A 21270-nucleotide genomic window follows, 5' to 3' on the forward strand; every position below is an offset into this window, starting at 1 on the left:
TCCATCCCATATGTCATAAAGCCTGGGGGTGTAGCGGTGACGAAATCTGGGCCAGAGACTGGTTGGCCCAGGTTTTTGTTATGAACAAGATGTGTAGCGCTTGGGACGCAATCAAGTCAGCAACTTTGAGCTTATGTTCTAGCATCAAATAAGGCCCAGTGCCTTTTATTATTATTAGAGGTCTAAGTAGTAGTACCAAGCGAGGAATTGTCCTGAAGGTAGCTCTTCCTTCTACTCCCCACCTTATCTATAAGAAGCTTACAGTCCTTACAAGAGAACTTGGAGCGAGCAGACCAAGAGCAGACCAAGAGTTTAACTCTAAGGGGCCGATTCCGATGTCAGACGGACTCAGGTCCGCCCAACATCGGTCAAGAGCAGTAACCCACCGACCTGCTGTCATAGGTTACGGCCCTGTTATTACAATGCAACCGAAGAGGGTGCAGTCACATTCGTATACTTCACAATGCAGGCATGCATTCAGGATGAAAAAGCAGGAGTGCAGTTCATCCCTGCACCCAGTGGCCGACACCCCAAGGTGCCTGCCACCTGGTGCAGGCATCCACAGAGGGGCAACATGGGCACCCCCAGGCTGCCAATGGGCAGCCTTTCACCCATAGGGGCCCTTCTGGGTGCCCCCAAAGACAGTCTCCGACTGCCTTTTCGTGCCGGAAAGACCGGCACGAAAAGGCAGTGAAAAACTGCCATTGTACTCCCTCGGTCGTAAAGAGGCGACCGGCGGAGTAATGGAGGATTTCCGGATGACAGACAGACTCTCCGAGCCCGTCGTAGGCCATCCGGAAATCCGAGTTGGATTCCTTTCCAACCAAGCCCATCGGACTGGCTCGGTTGAAATGGAATCCGGCCGGCACTGACCGATTCAGTCGGAAGGGCTCTTGAACATGGCCCTTCCGACTCCGAATCGGAATAGGCCCCTAAGTGTATGCAGCATGTGCCCTTACCTAAGACATTGTGGGCAAACAAACAGGTGGGTCAAAGATATTACATTTCATAAGTGATAACTTTTTGGAGCAGGTAGGGGAGTTGAATTTGATCTATAAGAAATGTAATTTACAACTCTTTTTAATAGTAAAGTTGGATTTTAAGTCGCAAAACTAAAAATTCCACTTTAAAAAGTTGGCATTTTCATGTCCCAACCATTTGATGCCTGCAGCCTGCATACTGGGTCACATGACTATGTGTAGCTGGCAGTTAGTCTTTATTTATTTATTTATTTTGAAGCTTATAAAGTGCACGGCTACCCCCAATGGGGGCGTCCCGGCACTGTAGACAACAGGCTATAAGGGGGATGACAGCAGCTAGAGACAGGAAAACAGCCAGGTTTTCAATTTAATCCGGAACAGCGATTCCGATGAAGTCAGCCTGAGATCTAATGGGTGGCTGTTCCAGAGATTAGCGGTCCCTATCGCAAAAGCTCTGTCCCCCATTCTGGCCCGACGAAAACGTGGGGTAACCAGAAGGTGGATTACTCCCAGATATTAAGACAAAGGATGTTGCCAGGGTGGGCTATCTCTGTCAGGATGAGGGAGAGGAGTGGTACCATACCATACTTGCACATCACTAAGACTCTGCCTCAGCACATCCACAAGGGGTTTCACGCTAGTCTTATGTGCCTCCCGACAAGCTGGGTCGAGGGCAGGGAGGAAAGGAAATGCAGATACCTCTATAGGGGAGGACTCTGGAAGCATCTCCCACTTCAAAGTGGGCACCAGGTACAAGTAGTTGACCCACAGACTCAGTTCTTCACTACACTTCTGGACCTGTGGAAGACTCAGGAGAAGTATAACTGCGCTACTCTGCTGCAATACGAACTGCCCTGCTCCTCTGCAGCCCTGCTGTCTAAGTTAGAAGAACTGGACCGGCATCTTGAACCCAGGACCACCAGCATGACTACAAGAGCTGATTGGATGGCCTCATGATCAGAATCTCTGGTACAGAAAAGCCTCCCACCATCCTGACCCCCGCACCTGGACTCTACCTGCTCCGAGTACTAACCCCCCCAAGTGTAACTCCTCCAGTCCTGGACCCTTGGAAGTGGGGCTAAAGGTGCTTTCCCAACCCAGCTGTGGTCTCTACTAGAATTGATGCAGTGTAAAGCAAACCTGACAAAGCTCTCCGGAGCACCTCATCTGTACCCATGCAGGTTGATGCAGCCATGATAGAAGCCTGCAGTGCAGCTCCCACGGGGCATCCTCAACGCAGACCTCGCATTGCTCCTCTTGATTGCTGCTGCGCAGCGCAACACTCCATTACCAGGATTTAAGGTTCATTTCCTAGCTGGACTAACTTGGTCCCTGTATCTGGCCCGCGCTCCGTCATGGGCGGCATGAATTTGTCCCGTTCCGACATGACCAGATGACCACAGTTGGTGCATTGTGCTGCTCAGCACTATTTTTCCCTACACCTTCAAAGTTGCATTACTCTGGGTTCTACTGATTGCACTATGAAAGCACAATGGAGGGCGCCAACGGGAGATGTTGCAGGCAAGCGATTAATGGGTCTCTTAGAACCTAATCCTGCCATTTCCCATGCCTGCCTTTTGGAATGCAGAAAGCGAGTGGGACACTTTACTCCAGGGGAGGGGCGCAAACGTGACCTTTTGTTAGACAAAGGAAGGCCTCTACTTGCTGATGTGTGTGTAATCCCCTTTTCAAGCCAGTGCAGTTATGGGTTGTTTCCTTACGGAAATAATAAATAGGTGGTTGGTTTATTCATATCCTAACTGAATTTTCCCAGAATTTTGAGGACAGGGGCGAACCCCAGGTGAAATTGCACAAATAAGACAGTATCTAAAAATAGACAAACATCGATTAGCTGTTGACTGCCCACCCCCAAGTTTATCCCATCTCAAAAAATGAAGGGGAAATAACATGAATAATAAACCAATTAGAATTTGCCTGAGGCTAGGTAGCGGGGAAGGCATTCTGAAAAAGTTTTTAAACCGGTACTGTGTGAGGCTGGACCCATCACTGGTAATGCCCATGTCTTTGAGTGGGTTTTCACTTAGGATGCCTGGGCTAAGGCCTCCGGATATCAGGGGGGACAAGCATCTTTGCAAAGAAAACAAATCTCACTATGTTGGTTTGACGCTCTCGCTTACGAGACATGCCGCAGTTAACAGCGTGTAACAACTCAGGTAGGCACATTCCTCTGCAGACATATGGAAGTAGACGCTTTACTGCTCTACATCGGACAGACGCTGCAGTGACACATATTTCAAATTAAAAATGGAAGCATGTTAGCATAGAAGGCTGACTGAACGGGTGGAATTTTCCCCAGGACTTTTAAAAGGGCTGTATGGAAGAGTTTCCCAGATGGACCTGAGCTGCTGCACCCGTTGGAAGCAAAGAGCTTCGGGAGCAGCGATTAGATATCGGGAAAGAAGATGGGCAACCTGCATGGGTAAAATGTGAATGCAAGAAACTATCGGTGATACTAGTTTGTTTTCACAAATTGCTGCCTATATTTTGGCGGTGTTACCAAGGGACATGAAGCACCCAAGCTCTGCAGGGAGGTCCTCAATAACAGCAAAGTGGTTAAAGTCAGCCGAGCCGCAGGGAAGACATCTGGTAGTAAATTAATTTTGTAATTCAACGCAAATAATGCCTGTGACACATGGCGGGATGCTGCGGCTGCCCCCATGCACTCTGCAGTCCATTCTCTGCCTGGAGATAGATTTGTTTGCAAACTACTTGAGGGCCACACTTGTGAAGAACAAGTCGCATGGAGATGCAAACAATCTGTAAGCCAGTTTCTGTGCTCTCTTGGCAGTAGTCAGGTGGGTGATCTGCAGGTGAGGAGGAGGGAGCGGAACCTGCCGCACTTCTCTATGTCCTGTTTTGTTTCGCTACTTGTGCTGTCTCTGCCTTCCGCCCTGAATTAGCCAGTGTTGCAAATATTAAAGTAAACGTTGTATGCGCATGTGTTCTGGATAGGTTAGGCAAATCCCAAGCCAATCCCAGCAAAAAACAAGCATTATAAATGCAATACGACTCGTCTTTACACAAGACCTATTACATTGTAAATAAAAGTGCAGCTGTTCAAGAAGATACGAGCCAGAGTGGGGGCGTGGTGGTGGGCAGAGAAGTCACGCACTGCGGGAGGGAACGTGGGAGGCAGGGGAACAAAAGAGGTTTTAAAGTAAAGGGGCCAATAGCTATTGGAGGAGAAAAATAACGACATGGCCGTCAGGAGGCGGGATTAAGTTGCTGAAAACCAATCAGATTGCAACATTTAGGATTTCAGCCAATCAAAAAGATAGGCGGAAGTGGGCAAAGCTTCCCCCTCTATACTGTATACAGCATCTCTCGACGAGACTGCGCATGCACTGCCTAGGTGAGACCTAAAAATGACTAATACATGCCGCCCAACCCCTTATTTTAGCTTTGGAGGCCTGGAAATCTGAATTAGCACACCTGTAGGAGTGTGATGGTTCATAGTCTAACTCTTTATATATTTGTTTGTCTGTTGTTACAGGCATTGGCGGCACCGGCGGGGACAGTGAGTGGTGCAAGCTGCCGAGGCATCCTGATGAGGGCCCCTGGCACTTATTTTTTTTTTACAAATTAAGCACTGGTCATATGTATTTTTATACTGTATTACTGTGTGCTTTTGAAGAAATACATAATATAGTGCAACTACTAACTGCTAAAACATTGAAATACTAAGCATGCATTCATAGTCAATTTGGCTTACATTTATTTTGGAGGAAAGAACAAGTCAAAGTTAGTTCATAAGAAAATAAATAAAGAGCATAAGGTTTGCATACCTGGGTATAATGTCCAACCGTCGCACCTGGCTTTGTTGCACCAATGCCGTATGTGAAATTCTTGTACTCGTTGAACCAGCCTTGAATAAGCGTTTCCCAAGGCATTGGTTTTGTTGTCTTATATAGGTTCTCCCCACATTTTATAGCTGAAACATGAGAGTGTTAATAAAAACACGCAGGTTTTACCTCTACTACCACCACCAATGTACATTTTCCCTTAAAAAAAATGATGTTATTTAATGTAAACAATGCATTACTCAACATAGGTAGAAAAATAGAAATGGTGACGGCGGCCACATAGGGCTGAAACAGGAAGCAGCAAGAATGGCATTCATACGTCACAGCCTGTACCTTCTTGCAATCACCTGAAAGCTTGGGTTGTATTCCTAGATAGGCTCTGAGTGGATTATGCCATGTCTATCACTTTCGAAGGGCACTCAATGGGGTCTCTATTAACAGCTTACACTTTAAAAGGGGGTTTACAGGGACCGTGGTCACCATCACTTCACTTTTTCATGGTGTGTTACTCTTACAACGCATCTATTACAACGTAATGCTGTTACAACGCAGCTATTACATCGCAAATACCATTACAATGCATGCCATTACAACGCATGGCATTACATAGCAGATGCTATTACAACGCATACCATTACATCGTAAGTATTGGTAAGTATTTAATTTTTTTTTTTATTTTATTTAATATTTTATATTTGATTTAATTATTATTAATTATAAAAACATATTTATTTCGTTTTTAAATATTATAAATTAAATATATTAATTTAAGTAATTTTTTAAATAAGTATGAGTATAGGAGTATATGTTTTGGGGTACTGATGTATATGTTTTGGGGTGTTTGGGTATTTTTAGGTTTTAGGGCAGTGTTTGGGTTTTGGGGTACAGGGGTGTTTTTAGGTTTTAGGGCAGGGTTTGGGTTTTGGGGTACAGGGGTGTTTTTAGGTTTTAGGGTAGGGTTTGGGTTTTGGGGTACAGGGGTGTTTTTAGGTTTTAGGGCTGGGTTTGGGTTTTGGGGTACAGGGGTGTTTTTAGGTTTTAGGGCAGTGTTTGTGTTTTGGGGTACAGGGGTGTTTTTAGGTTTTTGGGTAGGGTTTGGGTTTTGGGGTACAGGGGTGTTTTTAGGTTTTAGGGCAGGGTTTGGGTTTTGGGGTACAGGGGTGTTTTTAGGTTTTAGGGCAGGGTTTGGGTTTTGGGGTACAGGGGTGTTTTTAGGTTTTAGGGCAGGGTTTGGGTTTTGGGGTACAGGGGTGTTTTTAGGTTTTAGGGCAGGGTTTGGGTTTTGGGGTACAGGGGTGTTTTTAGGTTTTAGGGCTGGGTTTGGGTTTTGGGGTACAGGGGTGTTTTTAGGTTTTAGGGCAGTGTTTGGGTTTTGGGGTACAGGGGTGTTTTTAAGTTTTAGGGTAGGGTTTGGGTTTTGGGGTACAGGGGTGTTTTTAGGTTTTAGGGCAGGGTTTGGGTTTTGGGGTACAGGGGTGTTTTTAGGTTTTAGGGCAGGGTTTGGGTTTTGGGGTACAGGGGTGTTTTTAGGTTTTAGGGCAGGGTTTGTGTTTAGGGATAATTAAATTATATTTACCATTTTAAAATTGATTAAAATATATTTAATAAATTAAATTATTTATTTTACACTAATTACATTTTTAAATTAAATTAATTAAATTAAATAAATAATTTTTATTAATTTAATTTAATTTCATTATAAAAAATATGTACTTTAAACTAATTACTTTTTTTTATTAAATTAAATTAATTACTATTTTTAATAAAATTTCATTTATTAAATAGATATTATTTATTAAATAGATATTATTTAATTAAATTAATTTAATGACAATTTTAAAATGTCTTTTAATTAAATTATTTTAAATAAATTAATTACAATAAACTAAATAACATTTTTTTAAGAAGGTATACTTACCTATACTTACGATGTAATGCCATGCGTTGTAATAGCATTTGCGATGTAATGCCATGCATTGTAATGACATCCGTTGTAATGGATCCCGCGTTGTAAAATCTGCGTTGTAACGGAACGCGTTGTAATACAACGCGTTGTACTGACACCAATCCCTTTTTCATGGCCCTGCTTTACTGCTGCAAAGTCTATTTATAGATTCTGCCTGTTCTTAGCATCAAACATGGCTTAAAGCATTGGTTGGTGCTAAACACTGGCTTGTGAGCACAGAAGGACATTTTTGACCCATGCTCCACTGGGACATCTGACATGCCTGCAATTAATGGTGTCTATTGAATTACACATTTTCTCATCTTAGGTATGCTCCAGTGCTTCATCACCCATTAACATCTTTGGTGGGTGTGGTTCTTGGGGGAATTGTTACACTTGAAAACCCATGAGAATCAGCTGTGCAAAGGTTGCTTCTGCTACCATCTCTGTTTGTTGAAACTATTGAATTAGATACAGAAGCAGAAATTGGTGGAATAAAGAGCATAGTAGTTTTCAAAAGTTAACTTCTTGAACAATACTTTATTGCATCTTATTTTAAAGCTCCCATTGCACCATCTGGCTCAATAATACAGAAATATCCTCATACCTCATGGTTGTATTTCATCCTCAAATGTGGCGCTGTCTCTTTCTGTTGCCTCCTCATCCAGTAAAGAAATTATGGACCAGTGGACTTTTCTGATTTTATGGGTCCTAAGTTGCCTAATAAAACAACTATTCTTTATGATATCAAACATTCTAGGACTTCTTTGCCATGCCAGTTTTATGTTTCTCTGCTTTTTTGGGATCTCTCATTCGACATAAAAATGTAAAAGTTCCACCTATTTTCATTCGCTGTCCCCAGCATCCTGTGTGCACTTCACTGCAAGCATGAAGGGTCGGGTACATAAAACCAGGGAAATTTCCTAAGGGACGGTGTCAATATCAAATAATGTATTCTTTCCGATTGCTTGATTTCCCTGATTTAATTTTCTTTCAAACAGTGCATTAATGAAAACATCAGATGTAAAACGAAGGGATGAAGCTTGGTTTCAAAGGAAGGTATCTCTCGCTCAACCAATCGTAGAGCCAGTATTCAAGACAGGGTACCCATTCCTAAAATCTCTAGATAGATTTGACATATGAATGTTACAGGGAGTACTCAGGAAGCTAAAGATAACAAGCATTTCCAATGTGGCAAGTGCGCCCATAGCCCAATAAGGATAACCAATATGCCAGGGCAGGCATTATACCAGCCATAGACCATATAAGATCAAGGATGTTCACAATAGGCCAAGTATGAGTACAATAATGCCAACTATGCCCACACTGTGCTAAAAATGCTGAATATTATACTAGTGGCCGGGCCCATCATGCAAGAGTTGATCCTTATGTGCCATGGGGATGCCACCTGATACCCTGGTGGATTGGAGTTTCAATGGGATGTTTTCTCATGTTGGTTAATCGCGTTTAATGACTCAGTCAGGTTTAAGTGTCCTTGGCTCCGATGGAGTAGGGAATATACATTTAGAGTCACTGTTTGCTCAATAACGAGCTACTGATGAATATTTTGTAGATGTTTACTTTTATTATCACTTTCTTTTACTCATTTTATTGGACAGTCAAACGATTTTGAACCGCATATATGAACTGAATACTGCTGCATAGTTAACACAGTTTTAGGGATCATAATAAAGGTAAACAGTTTTGTGGGCATTAACAACGATGAGACGTTTGTGTATCACACACACACATACATGTATATATATATATATGTATATACATACACGTATACACATATATATATAATATATTTATATATAAATGTATATGGGTGTGAACAAAATATATATATACATATATATATATATATTCCGCTTGCCTTCACCGAGTGAGTGCACTCTTGGGCAGGTGCCTTTGTCGCGTCGGTGCAGCCGTGTCAACAACTATCACTCTCTCTCCGTCATTCACTTTCGAAGATAGGCACTCACGGCTGTCATTTTCGCTCATCCGTTTTTATTGCAGCAAAACATAATGCATTTCCGCATCTGCCTTTTATCACATGTTTTTCTCGTGCGCCATGAAACTGGCATTTTTTATACGTTTTTTCAACAACCATACTTTCCAATCACGTGATTTGCTCAGGCATGAAAAGTAAAAATTGACTTATATGTCCCCACTATATTGGAATATTTACGATCTACACATCACTGATAATAACATGTTACTTCATATATTTACACAATTATTTTACAATTGCCAAAGGTACATATTTTCACTGCATTTTAGCAGATTCATGCCCCATCTTTGTTCTGCCTTTATTGATTTGTTTTTTACGGCCGTGTATCGGCTGTGGTGCCTACAACTCTCGTTGTTTGCCCTTCCGTCAGTACCCTTAATTTCTTGTGACTTGCAAATTATGCTGTATACCTGCCACCCCTCTTTATAGCACTAGCCCTCCATAGGAGGATATCATACCGCCGTGGATCGGCATAATTATCTCTTGGAGAACAATCTACCAAAACTGTTTTCGTAACATGGTTGTTTTTTACTCTTTTTACATAAAACCAACATTTTTCAGATTTCTTATCTGTTCTTACATCAGTAACTGGAGTTTACATTACTCTACCTTATTTTCCGATATGTATTGCCAATTCTTCCCCACTGTTCATCCTTTTGGGGTTTTTTGTTTCCAGATCGATGATGAATCGTGACTCTAGCCTCCTCAGTTTTTTTATTCTGTCCTCTCCACAGACACTTGGGGGCACCTGATCCAATTCAAAGAATCACAATAGATCCCTATGTTGTTCTGCGAAATGCCTGGCCACAGGATAACTGGCATCATTCTTGGCAATCTCTCTCATATGCTCTAAAATTTGAATTTTCAATGGATGGATGGTGCTCCCAATGTACTTCTGCCCCCATGGGCATACTAGACAGTATACTACATGGGAGGAATTGCATGTTGGAAACTTGTTTATCAACCTCAATGTTTTACGTCCTGGCACTTCATATGTGAGTAATCTCCAGCTGCCCACACACGCCTTACATTTACCGCAGGGGTAAAATCCCCTAATTTCTTTGAGTGTTCCCCCTGTTTTCAAGACAGATTCCAAGTGGCTATGCAGCAGAGTATCTTTCAAAGATCTGGCCTTTTTAAAGGTAATCAGTGGTTGTGCAGGTATATCCTGACCTATCACGCTGTCTGTTTTTAAAATATGCCAATTCTTTCTAAGAATCCTCCTGAGACAATTGGCATTATTAGAAAACGGTGTGACTAGAATTATTTTTTTTCATCTTGTATCACTTCCTTTGCCTTGGGTTTTAACAGTTATTTTCTAGAAATGTTGCTGACTTTATCCAGAGTTCTGTCCAGCAGACTTACGTCATAGCTTCTTTTTTGGAACCTTAGCTGACTTTCTCCTACTGCCCTTTCAAAGTCACTCTGTTTAGTGCTGTTCCTCTTTATACGCAAGAATTCCCCAAGGGGATACTCTTTATCAGTCGTGGTGGATGACTGCTTCCGGCGTGCAAATATACATAAACATATATTATACATTTAAAAAATTACAATTTGTTCCCTAATTAATCAAGTAATTGGGTAAGCAGTCCTGGAAGTATATGTATTTTTAGTAGAAGGAGTATTGTGTTAAATGTCTGCATTAATATTGTTTTCTTCTTCTTCTAAAATAGAGCTTTTAGAAGTCATCGACGTGATGATGACAATACTTCTTTATGTTATTTCTTTCTAGGTATGTATTCTATTTCATTGTCATGTTACCACAACAGTTTTTTTTATTCGTAGCCCATATTGTTTTTTCAAGCCATTAATTGTCTTCCTTTCCAAGTTTAGTTGTTGGTATGATGAAGTTTCCTAATCGCCAGTCCTCTAACTTTTTATATATTTGTTTGCCTGCCTCTGTGTTTCTTATTTGTGTATCTCAGTGTATAGGCAAGATGGTTAGGGTTTCGTTTGTTGAGCACAGGTTCATTTCAAAGGCCGGAAATCATGCTATGCAATGCAATGATAAAGTACACTTAACTGGAGTTATAATGGAAATTGAGATGAAGGAGACATTTTCCATCCTAATGTCTATGTTTCTGAACACACAATATTTGTCAGAGACAAAAGTAGAAGTGGTCTACTGTAAATCCTGCAATGTTTGAAAAGACGCGTTGAGGCAGTGTGACCATGTCATGAATGATGTAATATGTGACATCATCAGCAGTGGATTGCGGGTGCGCGATATATAGTTAGCGCAACTAACTATATATGCGAATTTCAATGGTTTTGTGCGAGTAAATTAAGGTTTTGTAAATGCTAATTCCTAACTATATATGGTCTATAACCTATGGTTTTTTCAGTGCATTTTCAAGGTTTTGTAAATGCTAATTCCTAACTATATATGGTCTATAACCTATGGTTTTTTCAGTGAATTTGATTGGTTTTTTAAAAGCTAACATCTGAAGCTGTAAAATATATTCTTCTTTAAATCCCAAAATATATTTTAGATGTTTATTAATAATTTTTTTAAAAATATTTTTTTGCTTCGCTTTCGATTCGCGAACTGGGAAGCTTTCCGTTAGCTCATCTTGATGCCGCGACCTAGTCCGCGAACCGGTAAACGTTTCGTTTGGGCAACTGTGACGTTTTGCGGAAGCGCGACGTATCACTTTGTCGCGTAATGCGTCTTATGACGCGCCGCGTTAGCGCTCCCAGAAGTGCTCCGGACCGCGAACCGGAAACGATCCGGGACGCGGCGCGCACCGCGTAACGTGAGCGGAACAGGTCATGTGACTTGTTAATAAAACTTTTCATTGGTTCATTTCACTTTTGGTTTCCTAATGATGTAATACTAGGTCATGTGATCTAAAATTAACACTTTTCATTGGTTTATAACTTTTGCTTTTCCCAAATGATGAAAACCCCTCCTTCTTTCCTCACTCTGACTTTCATCTTGGTGAGAGAAAGACCATTTACATATAATTGAGCAATGGCTTCTGTACTTGCTTCAGCTGGTGCACCCCCACCACCACCTTCACCTCCTCATGAGAAGAGAGGACCATCATCTCGGTTCATTGCCAACACAGAGGAGGAGGAAGAGGATGAACTTGAAGAAGAGGAGAGAGAAGAACAAGAGTTCTTACAGGAGTTGCCCCGTGTTTCCCGTCGGAAAACTAGTTTTATCTGGCAGTTTTTTTCAATCCCTCGAGGGGAGAAGAAAGTCAATGCAAAATATGCCACCTGCCTTATCTGTAAAAAAAGGCTATCAAGAGGCACTGAAAAAAAGTATAGCATGGGAAACTATACCATGCATCGCCATATGACCAGGTGGCATCCACTCAACTACAGCCCTGCAGAGTTGCGTGACCTGCAGGATAATCCCCCAACAACCCCAACTTTGTCCTCCATCTTGTATCTTAATGCGACCGAAACACAAAATGGTGGACCCCCGTGACGCTTAAAGTTCGCGAACCGAGCCGCTTCCTGGGAAGCGGTCCAAAAAAAAGGTGGGAAAGTAATTTACAGAAAAACGACTAGAGACACTCTCACCAAATATAGATTAGCTCATACTACATAACAATCCCTTTCATTTTCACAAATTTGATTGAAATTCCATTTAGCCATTAAGCCTGTAGACCTCTCTAAGTACCGTGAGGTAAATTACTTCACAAAACACATCTGAAGTGTTGGAATTGACAACCAATGAAAATGTTACTTTCATTTTCTACTTTTATTATCTAACATTTGATTGGTTATATACCTGTATATATATAAAGGAGGAGAAGAAAACACAGCCATTTTGACTGCTACTTCTTGTTGTACTTGTACATCACATTTGAATAGCTATCAAACAATTCAACTTCTTTGTGAAGGTAAGTTGTTATTTTTAAAACTGAAGTATATTGTGCACTATAACTTAATATGGTAGACTTTTTCTGATAGATATATACTATCCCTCTATAGTAGTTATAGATTTAGATAGACTTCTCTGTTATAGTTATGAATGGAGTTAGGCTTGTCTTGGTTAAATCACATACACTTTTTTATAGTCCTATTTCCACTCTGATACTATACACTGCCAAAAGATAAATTCACTGATAAAAACTGCCTATCTAAAATTATTCCCAACAGTGCCCTATCTCTACTAATATATATTTTGTAATCAAAATTTCAGGCAAAATGGAAGGCAATTGTACTGGAGGAGAACAGCCAAGAAAAAATTGATGATTTTATGGATCAAAGTAGAGACCAGGAACTACTACAATGTGTTGAAGCAGTGGATAACCTGCTTCAAAATGAGGACAATTTACACCCTATATTCAATTTTGAAATTTCTGACACTGAAATGTTAGAAAATTTAATGAATTATGAAACACAATCAAAATAAAAAAAATACTTTAAAAATAAAGAAAACAAAAAAAAAAAAAAAAACAACAAACAATTAACATACAGTATTAGAAAAGTCTATCATTCTTTTATCCTTATAGTCCGCTGCCCAGAACACTTCCCGGTTCGCAAACTTGGCGCTCACCACGCCAAAAAAAAAAAAAAAATGTTTTGACCTTCCTGGGCCCTTTTAAAACCTCCACATAAAACCTAGGGGGTCAACGAGGATCTACTATGCCCCCTTATGGTAATTTCCCCCTTTGTTTTGACCTCTTCTCTCTCGATCCTACCGAGAGTTAAGATGGCGGCCGCTCCGGACTGTTTAGAATGTTGACAGACACCGGAGAGCCAATCAGCTTCGCATCGCAAAGTTCCGTTTCGCGAAAAGTAAGCGGACCGGAGCGCAGCCCGGAGCGCTGTTACAGATATATATCTTGTTTTAAACGTTAATTTCTCAAAATCCACTGAAGCACATATATTGAGACCTAGCAAAGGCACATCGGGCTAACAGTCCCTACAATTTTGCCAAGTTTCGTTGAAATCCATTCAGCCGTTCGGGCTAAAAGTGAGGCCAACCGCCCTATGGAAATTAACATGGGAAAAACGCGTTTTGGGACCCCCCTTTTTTCTCGGCCCCCCCTTGACTAACCCCCCCAAATTTCCAGGAGCTGCTCAGAAACAAAATGTGCCATTTTCCTGAAAATTTCAGCCGATTCCGTCCACAAACGCCAAAGTTATTAGACATAGAATTTTCAAAAATCCCATAGAGAAAAAATCCTAACTATATATACCTACTGGCGACCGCCAGTAGGTAATATATATATATATATATATATATATATATATATATATATATATATATATATATATATATATATGACGGAACAGCACTCCAAACATGAAGAACTCAGAGGCCAGAGGGATTACAGGATAGACAGCTCGCTTTATTCACAGGCAAAACAGTGGCGGCGAATGCATTTCGGCTCAAGCGGCCTTCCTCAGCGCCCAATCACTGTGGCATGTCCTCCCCCAATCATCTTCTTCCTGTTTCAAATATTCTCCAGCATGTGAGTCCCCTCCCCCTTTAAGCAATCGGCTCACCCTCAGTAGTCCTTATCGGTTTCTGAACCACGAAACCCAGAATGCACTATGACGGCTGATCCTGGTAGGTGGCGTAGGGGAGTAGGGTGCGCGGTAGGCTAGTGCTGGATACAGGAAGGTAGAGGCAGGCGCGCATATATATATATATATACATCAAATGTTTAGTTTGGACCAAATTTCCTTGAAAGCACGTATTTAAACAAAACATTTGAATTATTTACATACAATCATCATGAAATCGAAAACCCACTGAGAACAGAATAGGAAAAATGTTAAAACCATAACTTCATTCTTATTCCCTCCAAGTACTGATTTCCATCTAAAATATTGCTCATAAAAGATGTTCTAAAATATATACAATCAATGAATTAAGCACCATCAAGTTTGCACTATGTTGTGGGGCAACAATGTCTTCATCATTGCCCACGCAGAAGTTTACAAAGCTAGAGGTGATTACTTCATCCATACTAGTTCTTTAAATTCTCAGTGCTTTTTCACATTGTCTGACCCCTAAAAGACAGCAAACTGGCATAATTCATTCCTTGCGTGGAGATTCATAAGCATTACAAAAGAAAACCAGGTGATGTACTGTTTCAGTCTCGATTCTACATGCCAGGCACCTATAGCTAAAGCAGTAGTTCTCGCCCCACCGTATGCAAAAAATATTGGTGGGCAAAATCTCATGTCTGAATTTAAAATATAACTGCTTTGCCATAGGGCTTGTATAATTATCGAGAAATGGTTCAAATAATGGAATTGATTTATGATATGGAAATCTATCTGTCAGACTGCCTGATTTACATTTATGCAGCTCCTCTTCCCATAGAAAACTTTAAGGGGCATATTCTCAAGGACTTATCTCCGAGTTATCCGCACTTTAGCACCGCAAACATGGTGAAAGATTAATCGTCCCATTCTCAAGCTGGTGTAAACTGCCAAAATCGCCAGTTTTTCAGCGATAGCTTCTGCAAAAAACATCGACACGCATGAGAGGGGTAACTAACGCTAATAATATGCAGATTAGGCGTTACCGTGCAAAAACACACAAAAGCACCACTTTGCGATATTCTCAATGGTCAGCCCGATCGGCGAAGCAATCCAAAAACAGTTTATAAGGCATGTTAGCACCTGCTTTTTACTGGTGTTAAGTAGGACGACAACCTGCAGTATAAAAGGAAGCCCAGCCCAGAGCAACATCGGCAGACCAACACATGTCATGAAACTACTGATCATGCAGCTCGGAGACCCAAGAGGCCCACAACACCCACCGCCACCACACGCAGCCCCCCCGACCCTCACCACCGTACGCCCCCTAGACCACCCCTCTCCCCGGACTACCACTGAGGCAGTGCAGAATAAGACAGCGGTCCTTCCGAAAACGCACCAGCCTCACAGACTTAACACCAAAGGAAGTCATTGCCCGATACAGACTCAAAAGGACAACCATCCTCCGCATTTTGACCCACATTGCCCACAGGCTGAAGGTACCAACACAGCGGACAACCAACATCCCTCCGCAGACAAAACTGCTGGCTGTATTGCACCGGTTGGCCTCTGGTACCTTCCAACCAACAACCGCCAGAGTTGGAGGAGTCTCACAGCCAGCCCTATAAAAGTTCATAACAACTGTATTGGATGCCATCATCAGCTTGGGATCCCAGCACCTTCACTTCCCCACACTGCGCAAGAACAGCTGGAGACCAAGCATGGCTTCTACCCCATAGCTGGCTTCCCGCACGTGTTGGGGGCAATTGACTGCACATATGTCCCACTTGTGCCCCCTGTCGACACTGCACACAATTACCGCAACAGAAAGCACATGCATTACATCAATGTGCAGGCAATAGTGGAACACCGGGGACTCCTCACCAATGTCGTCGCCAACTACCCAGGCAGTGTGCATGATTCCTACATCTTCTGACAGTCCATCATCAACCAGCACTTCGAGGATGGCAGCTATGGAAATGCACTGCTCGTTGGTAAGTACCAAATGAATACACCACACACCTCAATTCCACAATCATGCAACTCACAACTGTGGGAATGCACATGTTACAACATCACATACAACATGCCAAATAACATGCCCACCTACCTGACATAACAACACAAGGAACTGTGGTAACATGGGCCAGCCATGTAGACAAATCATCCACGTCATGGCACCTCTGCCACACAATTGCAGAATGTGGTGAGAGGTGGGAACCAAGTATGTGCGAAAGAGGCAAGTGACCCATGAATCGGAATGTACACAATGCCAAGTGTGGCTGTGATGTGCTGGACAGACTTAAGTATGCAATGCACAAACATGTCCATGTGGACATATACTGCTGGTGTTTATAGTGTCGTAGACAGTGGACACAACCATGTTACCTCAAGCAGTGGGGTAGACCTTGGACATGTAGCTATGTCGTTCCCCCTGTAAGCGTAAGCAAAGTTGGCTGGGCCAGCGTAGGAGTGGAAATTAATAATCCGGGGCTCAGGGTTTGGTTCAATTCCAGGATGGCCTCCAAAGCATCTACTGCGTGTGTCTCTGTGTCCCCTATGTCCTCACCATAGGCCTACACACATGGCTGACCACTTTCAATGGCTAATATCACAGTCGTTGTCAGGCTTGTGGACACGCGCAGACAGTCATGACAATGGTGTGTCTTAAGAGTGCATGTGATGCAACCGTGCAGCGCACACAAGTAAATAGGCTCGGGGGTGTGAGGGGCAGCTGTGAGGCACATGGATGCCGCTCATTTGCCACATGCAAGAAATGTCAAACATGAATCCCAAACTCGCGCACATCCCACACTGATATACTAATAAGCCTGCTAACACAGAATGCAGAACTACTGATTGACACATCTCTCTCCCTTGTCACAGGTGATCAAGGATATGCACTCTGCCCATGGATGATGAAACTCTACGAGCCCTGAACACCCAGGCCCAGAGGCAGTACAATGCGGCCCACAAACGCACCAGGGGCATTGTGGAGCGCTGATTTGGGGTGTTGTAGTCACGTTTCAGGTGCTTGGACATCACAGGTGGAAGACTCCTGTACAGCCTGCAAATAGTGTGCAAGATGATCATTGCATGTTGTGTGTTGCACAACATATGTGTACATGCTAATGCCCGATGGACCCCTGTGTGCCAGATGCACTGGACGATGATGAGGATGAGGCAGGTGGACCACACCCCAGTGCAGCAGCAGCAGCAGGAATAGCCTGAAGGGACACTAGCATTAACAATTCCTTCACATGAGCACATCAAATGGTGACTGTCCTTCGCAATCATGGGACAGGGCGAAATGACCACAGATACAGCATGTGCAAATAAATTAATTTCAAGACACATTCCCTGTGTGCGTGTCACTCCTCTTCTTCAGCACATCACTCTGACAAGTGTAAGTGCAACATTTAGTCCCGACAATTTCATCACTAGCAATTAGATGGTGGGAGTGTCACCTCCCTTATCGGGATCCTGTTTTCCTGCAGACTGAACAGCATCTTCCTTTTCTTCTTCTCCTTGCCCTTTACTGACCACGGGGTCCCAGGCTGGTCCTCTGTGGGGTTTTGGGGGCTCTGGTTGTCCTCCGTACTTGCTCCTTCTACCTCCATGGTGCTTCACAGTTGTCTGTGTTCCTCAGTCCCACCCTCTTCAACGTATACATGAGCCCCCTCGCGGCCATCGCACGCCAACACAACATCATCTCCTACGCGGATGACACTCAACTGATCCTATCACTCACCAAAGACCCTAACACTGCCAAAACTAACCTACATGAAGGAATGAAAGAAGTAGCCGAGTGGATGAAGCACAGCCGTCTGAAACTGAACTCAGACAAAACAGAAGTCCTTATCTTAGGCACCTCCCCCTCCGCCTAGGACGACTCTTGGTGGCCAGAGGCCCTTGGAAAAGCACCCATCCCGACGGACCACGCACGGAACCTGGGCGTCATCCTGGACTCCTCACTCTCTATGAACAGACAAGTCAACGCCGTTTCATCATCTTGCTTCAACATTCTCCGCATGCTCAAAAAAACATTTCGCTGGATCCCCACCGAAACCAGAAAAACGGTCACCCATGCACTGGTTACAAGCCGCCTGGACTACGGAAACACCCTATACGCCGGTATCACCGCAAAACTCCAACGCATACAGAACGCATCAGCCAGACTCATTCTAGACATCCCGCGTAAAGACCACATCTCTAGTCACCTGAAAAACCTCCACTGGCTCCCTGTCAATAAGAGGATCACTTTCCGACTCGTAACCCACGCACACAAAGCACTTTATGAAATTGGACCTGAATGCCTCAACACACGTCTTTCCTTCTACACCCCCTCCCGTCAGCTACGATCCTCCAACCAAGCCCTTGCTACCGTACCTCGCATCAATAAAACCACCATGGGAGGTAGATCCTTTTCCTACCTCGCAGCTAAAACCTGGAACTCACTCCCCACTCAACTTCGTCTCACTCAGAACCATCTAACATTCAGAAAGCAACTTAAAACTTGGATATTCAACAAATAACTCCCCACCCTCCTTCAAGCACCTTGAGACCCTCCGGGTATGTAGCGCGCTATATAAATCTTTTGACTTGACTTGACTTGACTTTATGTTTTTTGTTGCTGCTTTAATACTGATTTTTGCAGCCTTACTTGTGGGACTTGCAGGCCTAACGCTGCTTATCGCTGACTTTTTTATCGCAATTGGGTGAACGCAACTTTTTTCGTGTTTGGGTTTAGATTTTTATCTTCGTCCCGGTATTGTTATCGCGGACATTTGACGTGTTATCGGGAAACTATCGCATGTTACCACCGTGTTGAGAATGTGACGTTGACACAGAGTTATTTTCTCGCGATAGCCTGCGATATGTGAAATTGTGTTTACTTATTTTGGTAATGATTATCGCACATTCTAGAGCATATACCCCACAGTTTTTCTTTGATTACAGACTTAGAAACCCAATGGTTGTCAGCAGGAGTCTCCCAAAGAGACGTCAGCTCTAAACTGTGAAGCATGTCTTTGACGTACACTAGCCATAGAATTCTCATGGGAGGGTTGAGCACAATATTTCCTTAAAGTCCACGCCAATACAAAGGAAGTCTTAACTGTGTTGGTGATCGAGTACATACCTAAGTCAAATCATTCAGGTAAATATGGAGCTCTCTGTGGAAGATTTATTAAAGATCCCATTGATATATTTTCGACTACTGCCAGCCTCACCTCCTTAACGTGTATCCATAACACAGGTCCACATAAGGTTGTTCACTTAGCCCTAACATTATATATTTTTAAGGCTGGTGAAAGAATTCTTGTTTTTGTTTTCCTACAAAATTTTTAAATGCCCATGAATTCCTGCTGTGGTCTTAATATGCTCTTATTAGCCTGCCTGACCCCAGAAATGTTGCTTGTCAATTGAACTCTAGGTTATCGAAATCCGAGAATTACTGGAGTATTTTAGTATGCACTTTTACATGACCCTTCATTGATTTAAAGTGGTTAAAAGAGATGTCTTTGTTCTTTATACTATTATCTCCAACCACAGTTTTGTACAAATTATTAAGAAACAATCAATCAGAGCCTGCAGCCAAAAAGGAGTTTTAAAATTTGTCTGCCGTCTGCAAATGACAGCGATGGTACTCTTAAAGCTCCTATTTTTGGGCAGCATTACCTGGGAAAACCAAACATTTCACAACAAATGTTTATATAGAAAGAGAAGAGAGTTGGGGTTAGGAACCAGCCCTGCCAAACTCTCTTCTCTATTCTAATGCAGATGGGCAGCTCACCTTTGCTACCCCATCTAACTTGGGTTGAATACGTCTGATGTAATCTTATTAAAAAAGAACATTGCCAGCAAATTCTATAGCACCCAAAACACCCCGAAGCTTGTGGCATGGAATTATAGCAAAAGCTGACTTAAGATCAATGAATACCAATTACAGGTGGCTGTTCCCCAATGTCACAGTTTTCCAGTGTATTGCACACAATCAAAATATCTCATTGTGCTCATTTTCAGGTAAAATCCTGCTTGCAAATCTGATAATATCCTGTTATCATTAGCCCACTCTGTGAGTTTCCACAGTATTTGATGCAGAAAAACATCTGTAGGCCATCAATCAAACAAATAGGCCTGTAATTTCGGGGGTCTTAGCAGCTGCCCTTCTTGTAAATGGGTACAATCTTAACTTCATGCCAAGATTTTGGCAATTCGCTACCCCAGAATACAGTTCATACGCTTATTGAGGTAAATGCCCCAAACAAGGAGTTCATAGTCATATAGATCTCCCAGTATACAATGAGGCCACAGGGCCTACCCAAAGACCATCCCTTTGAGAGTGTCATAAGACCCATTGAGTGTAATAACTGATGGACTTAGCATATCATTTGGCACAAATAGGTCCATACCTGAAGTCCCACTAAACACCTTGTCTTCCAGATATAAGGCTTCAAAGTGCTCTACCCAAGCCTACAGATGGACCTCAATGTCAACTTTGGTCATTAAATGACGACTTCCAGGGGCTTCTAGGTTTTAAAATATTTTATTGTCCCCTCTATTGTGGCTGCAGCCGCCAAATCATCACAAAATGCAGTCTCTCATTTGGACAATAATTAGTGAAATTGTATAATTTCTCCTGCCAAGTTTTAATTGCTCCCTATCTTTAGCTTTTATGGAATTTATTACTGTCACCTTAGCTATTCTACATTACTTGCTATACCATGGATGTGTTGGTCCCTTTTCTGATAGTACCTTACTCTCACGGGTAAATGTTTATCTTAAGTAAGCAAACATGGCTTCATGGGCCTTCAGCATATGGTTAACCTCACCTGTTTGGAGAGCTAATGTTACTCTATGAATGTAACCCTGTTTGTCTCATGAACCCAAGACTTTTCATATTCTAGTTCATTATGTGGTAAAAATGTATTTGCACCACTAATGATATTTTTTATGTTATGTCAAACCTTGCCCTATCACGGCACGGATACAATCTATGTTTTAATCTTGTGATAATGTGTGTGCGGGAAATGTGTTCTACTAACT

The 21270-nt window shown here is 42.4% G+C and overlaps 1 protein-coding gene across 1 annotated transcript in view; it reads right to left on the bottom strand.

The window, feature by feature from the left end:
- The window catches only part of LOC147709485 (cysteine-rich secretory protein 3-like), a 101603-nt gene that overhangs the window by 41834 nt on the left and 38499 nt on the right, over nucleotides 1-21270 (bottom strand). Inside the window, exon 5 of the mRNA XM_086928040.1 lies at nucleotides 4787-4932. Coding sequence (XP_086784166.1) covers nucleotides 4787-4932 — 146 coding nt within the window. The remainder of the gene's footprint in view (nucleotides 1-4786; nucleotides 4933-21270) is intronic.

Source organism: Lissotriton vulgaris, chromosome 6 (assembly GCF_964263255.1).
Source record: "Lissotriton vulgaris chromosome 6, aLisVul1.2, whole genome shotgun sequence".
Classification (NCBI taxonomy): Eukaryota; Metazoa; Chordata; class Amphibia; order Caudata; family Salamandridae; genus Lissotriton; species Lissotriton vulgaris.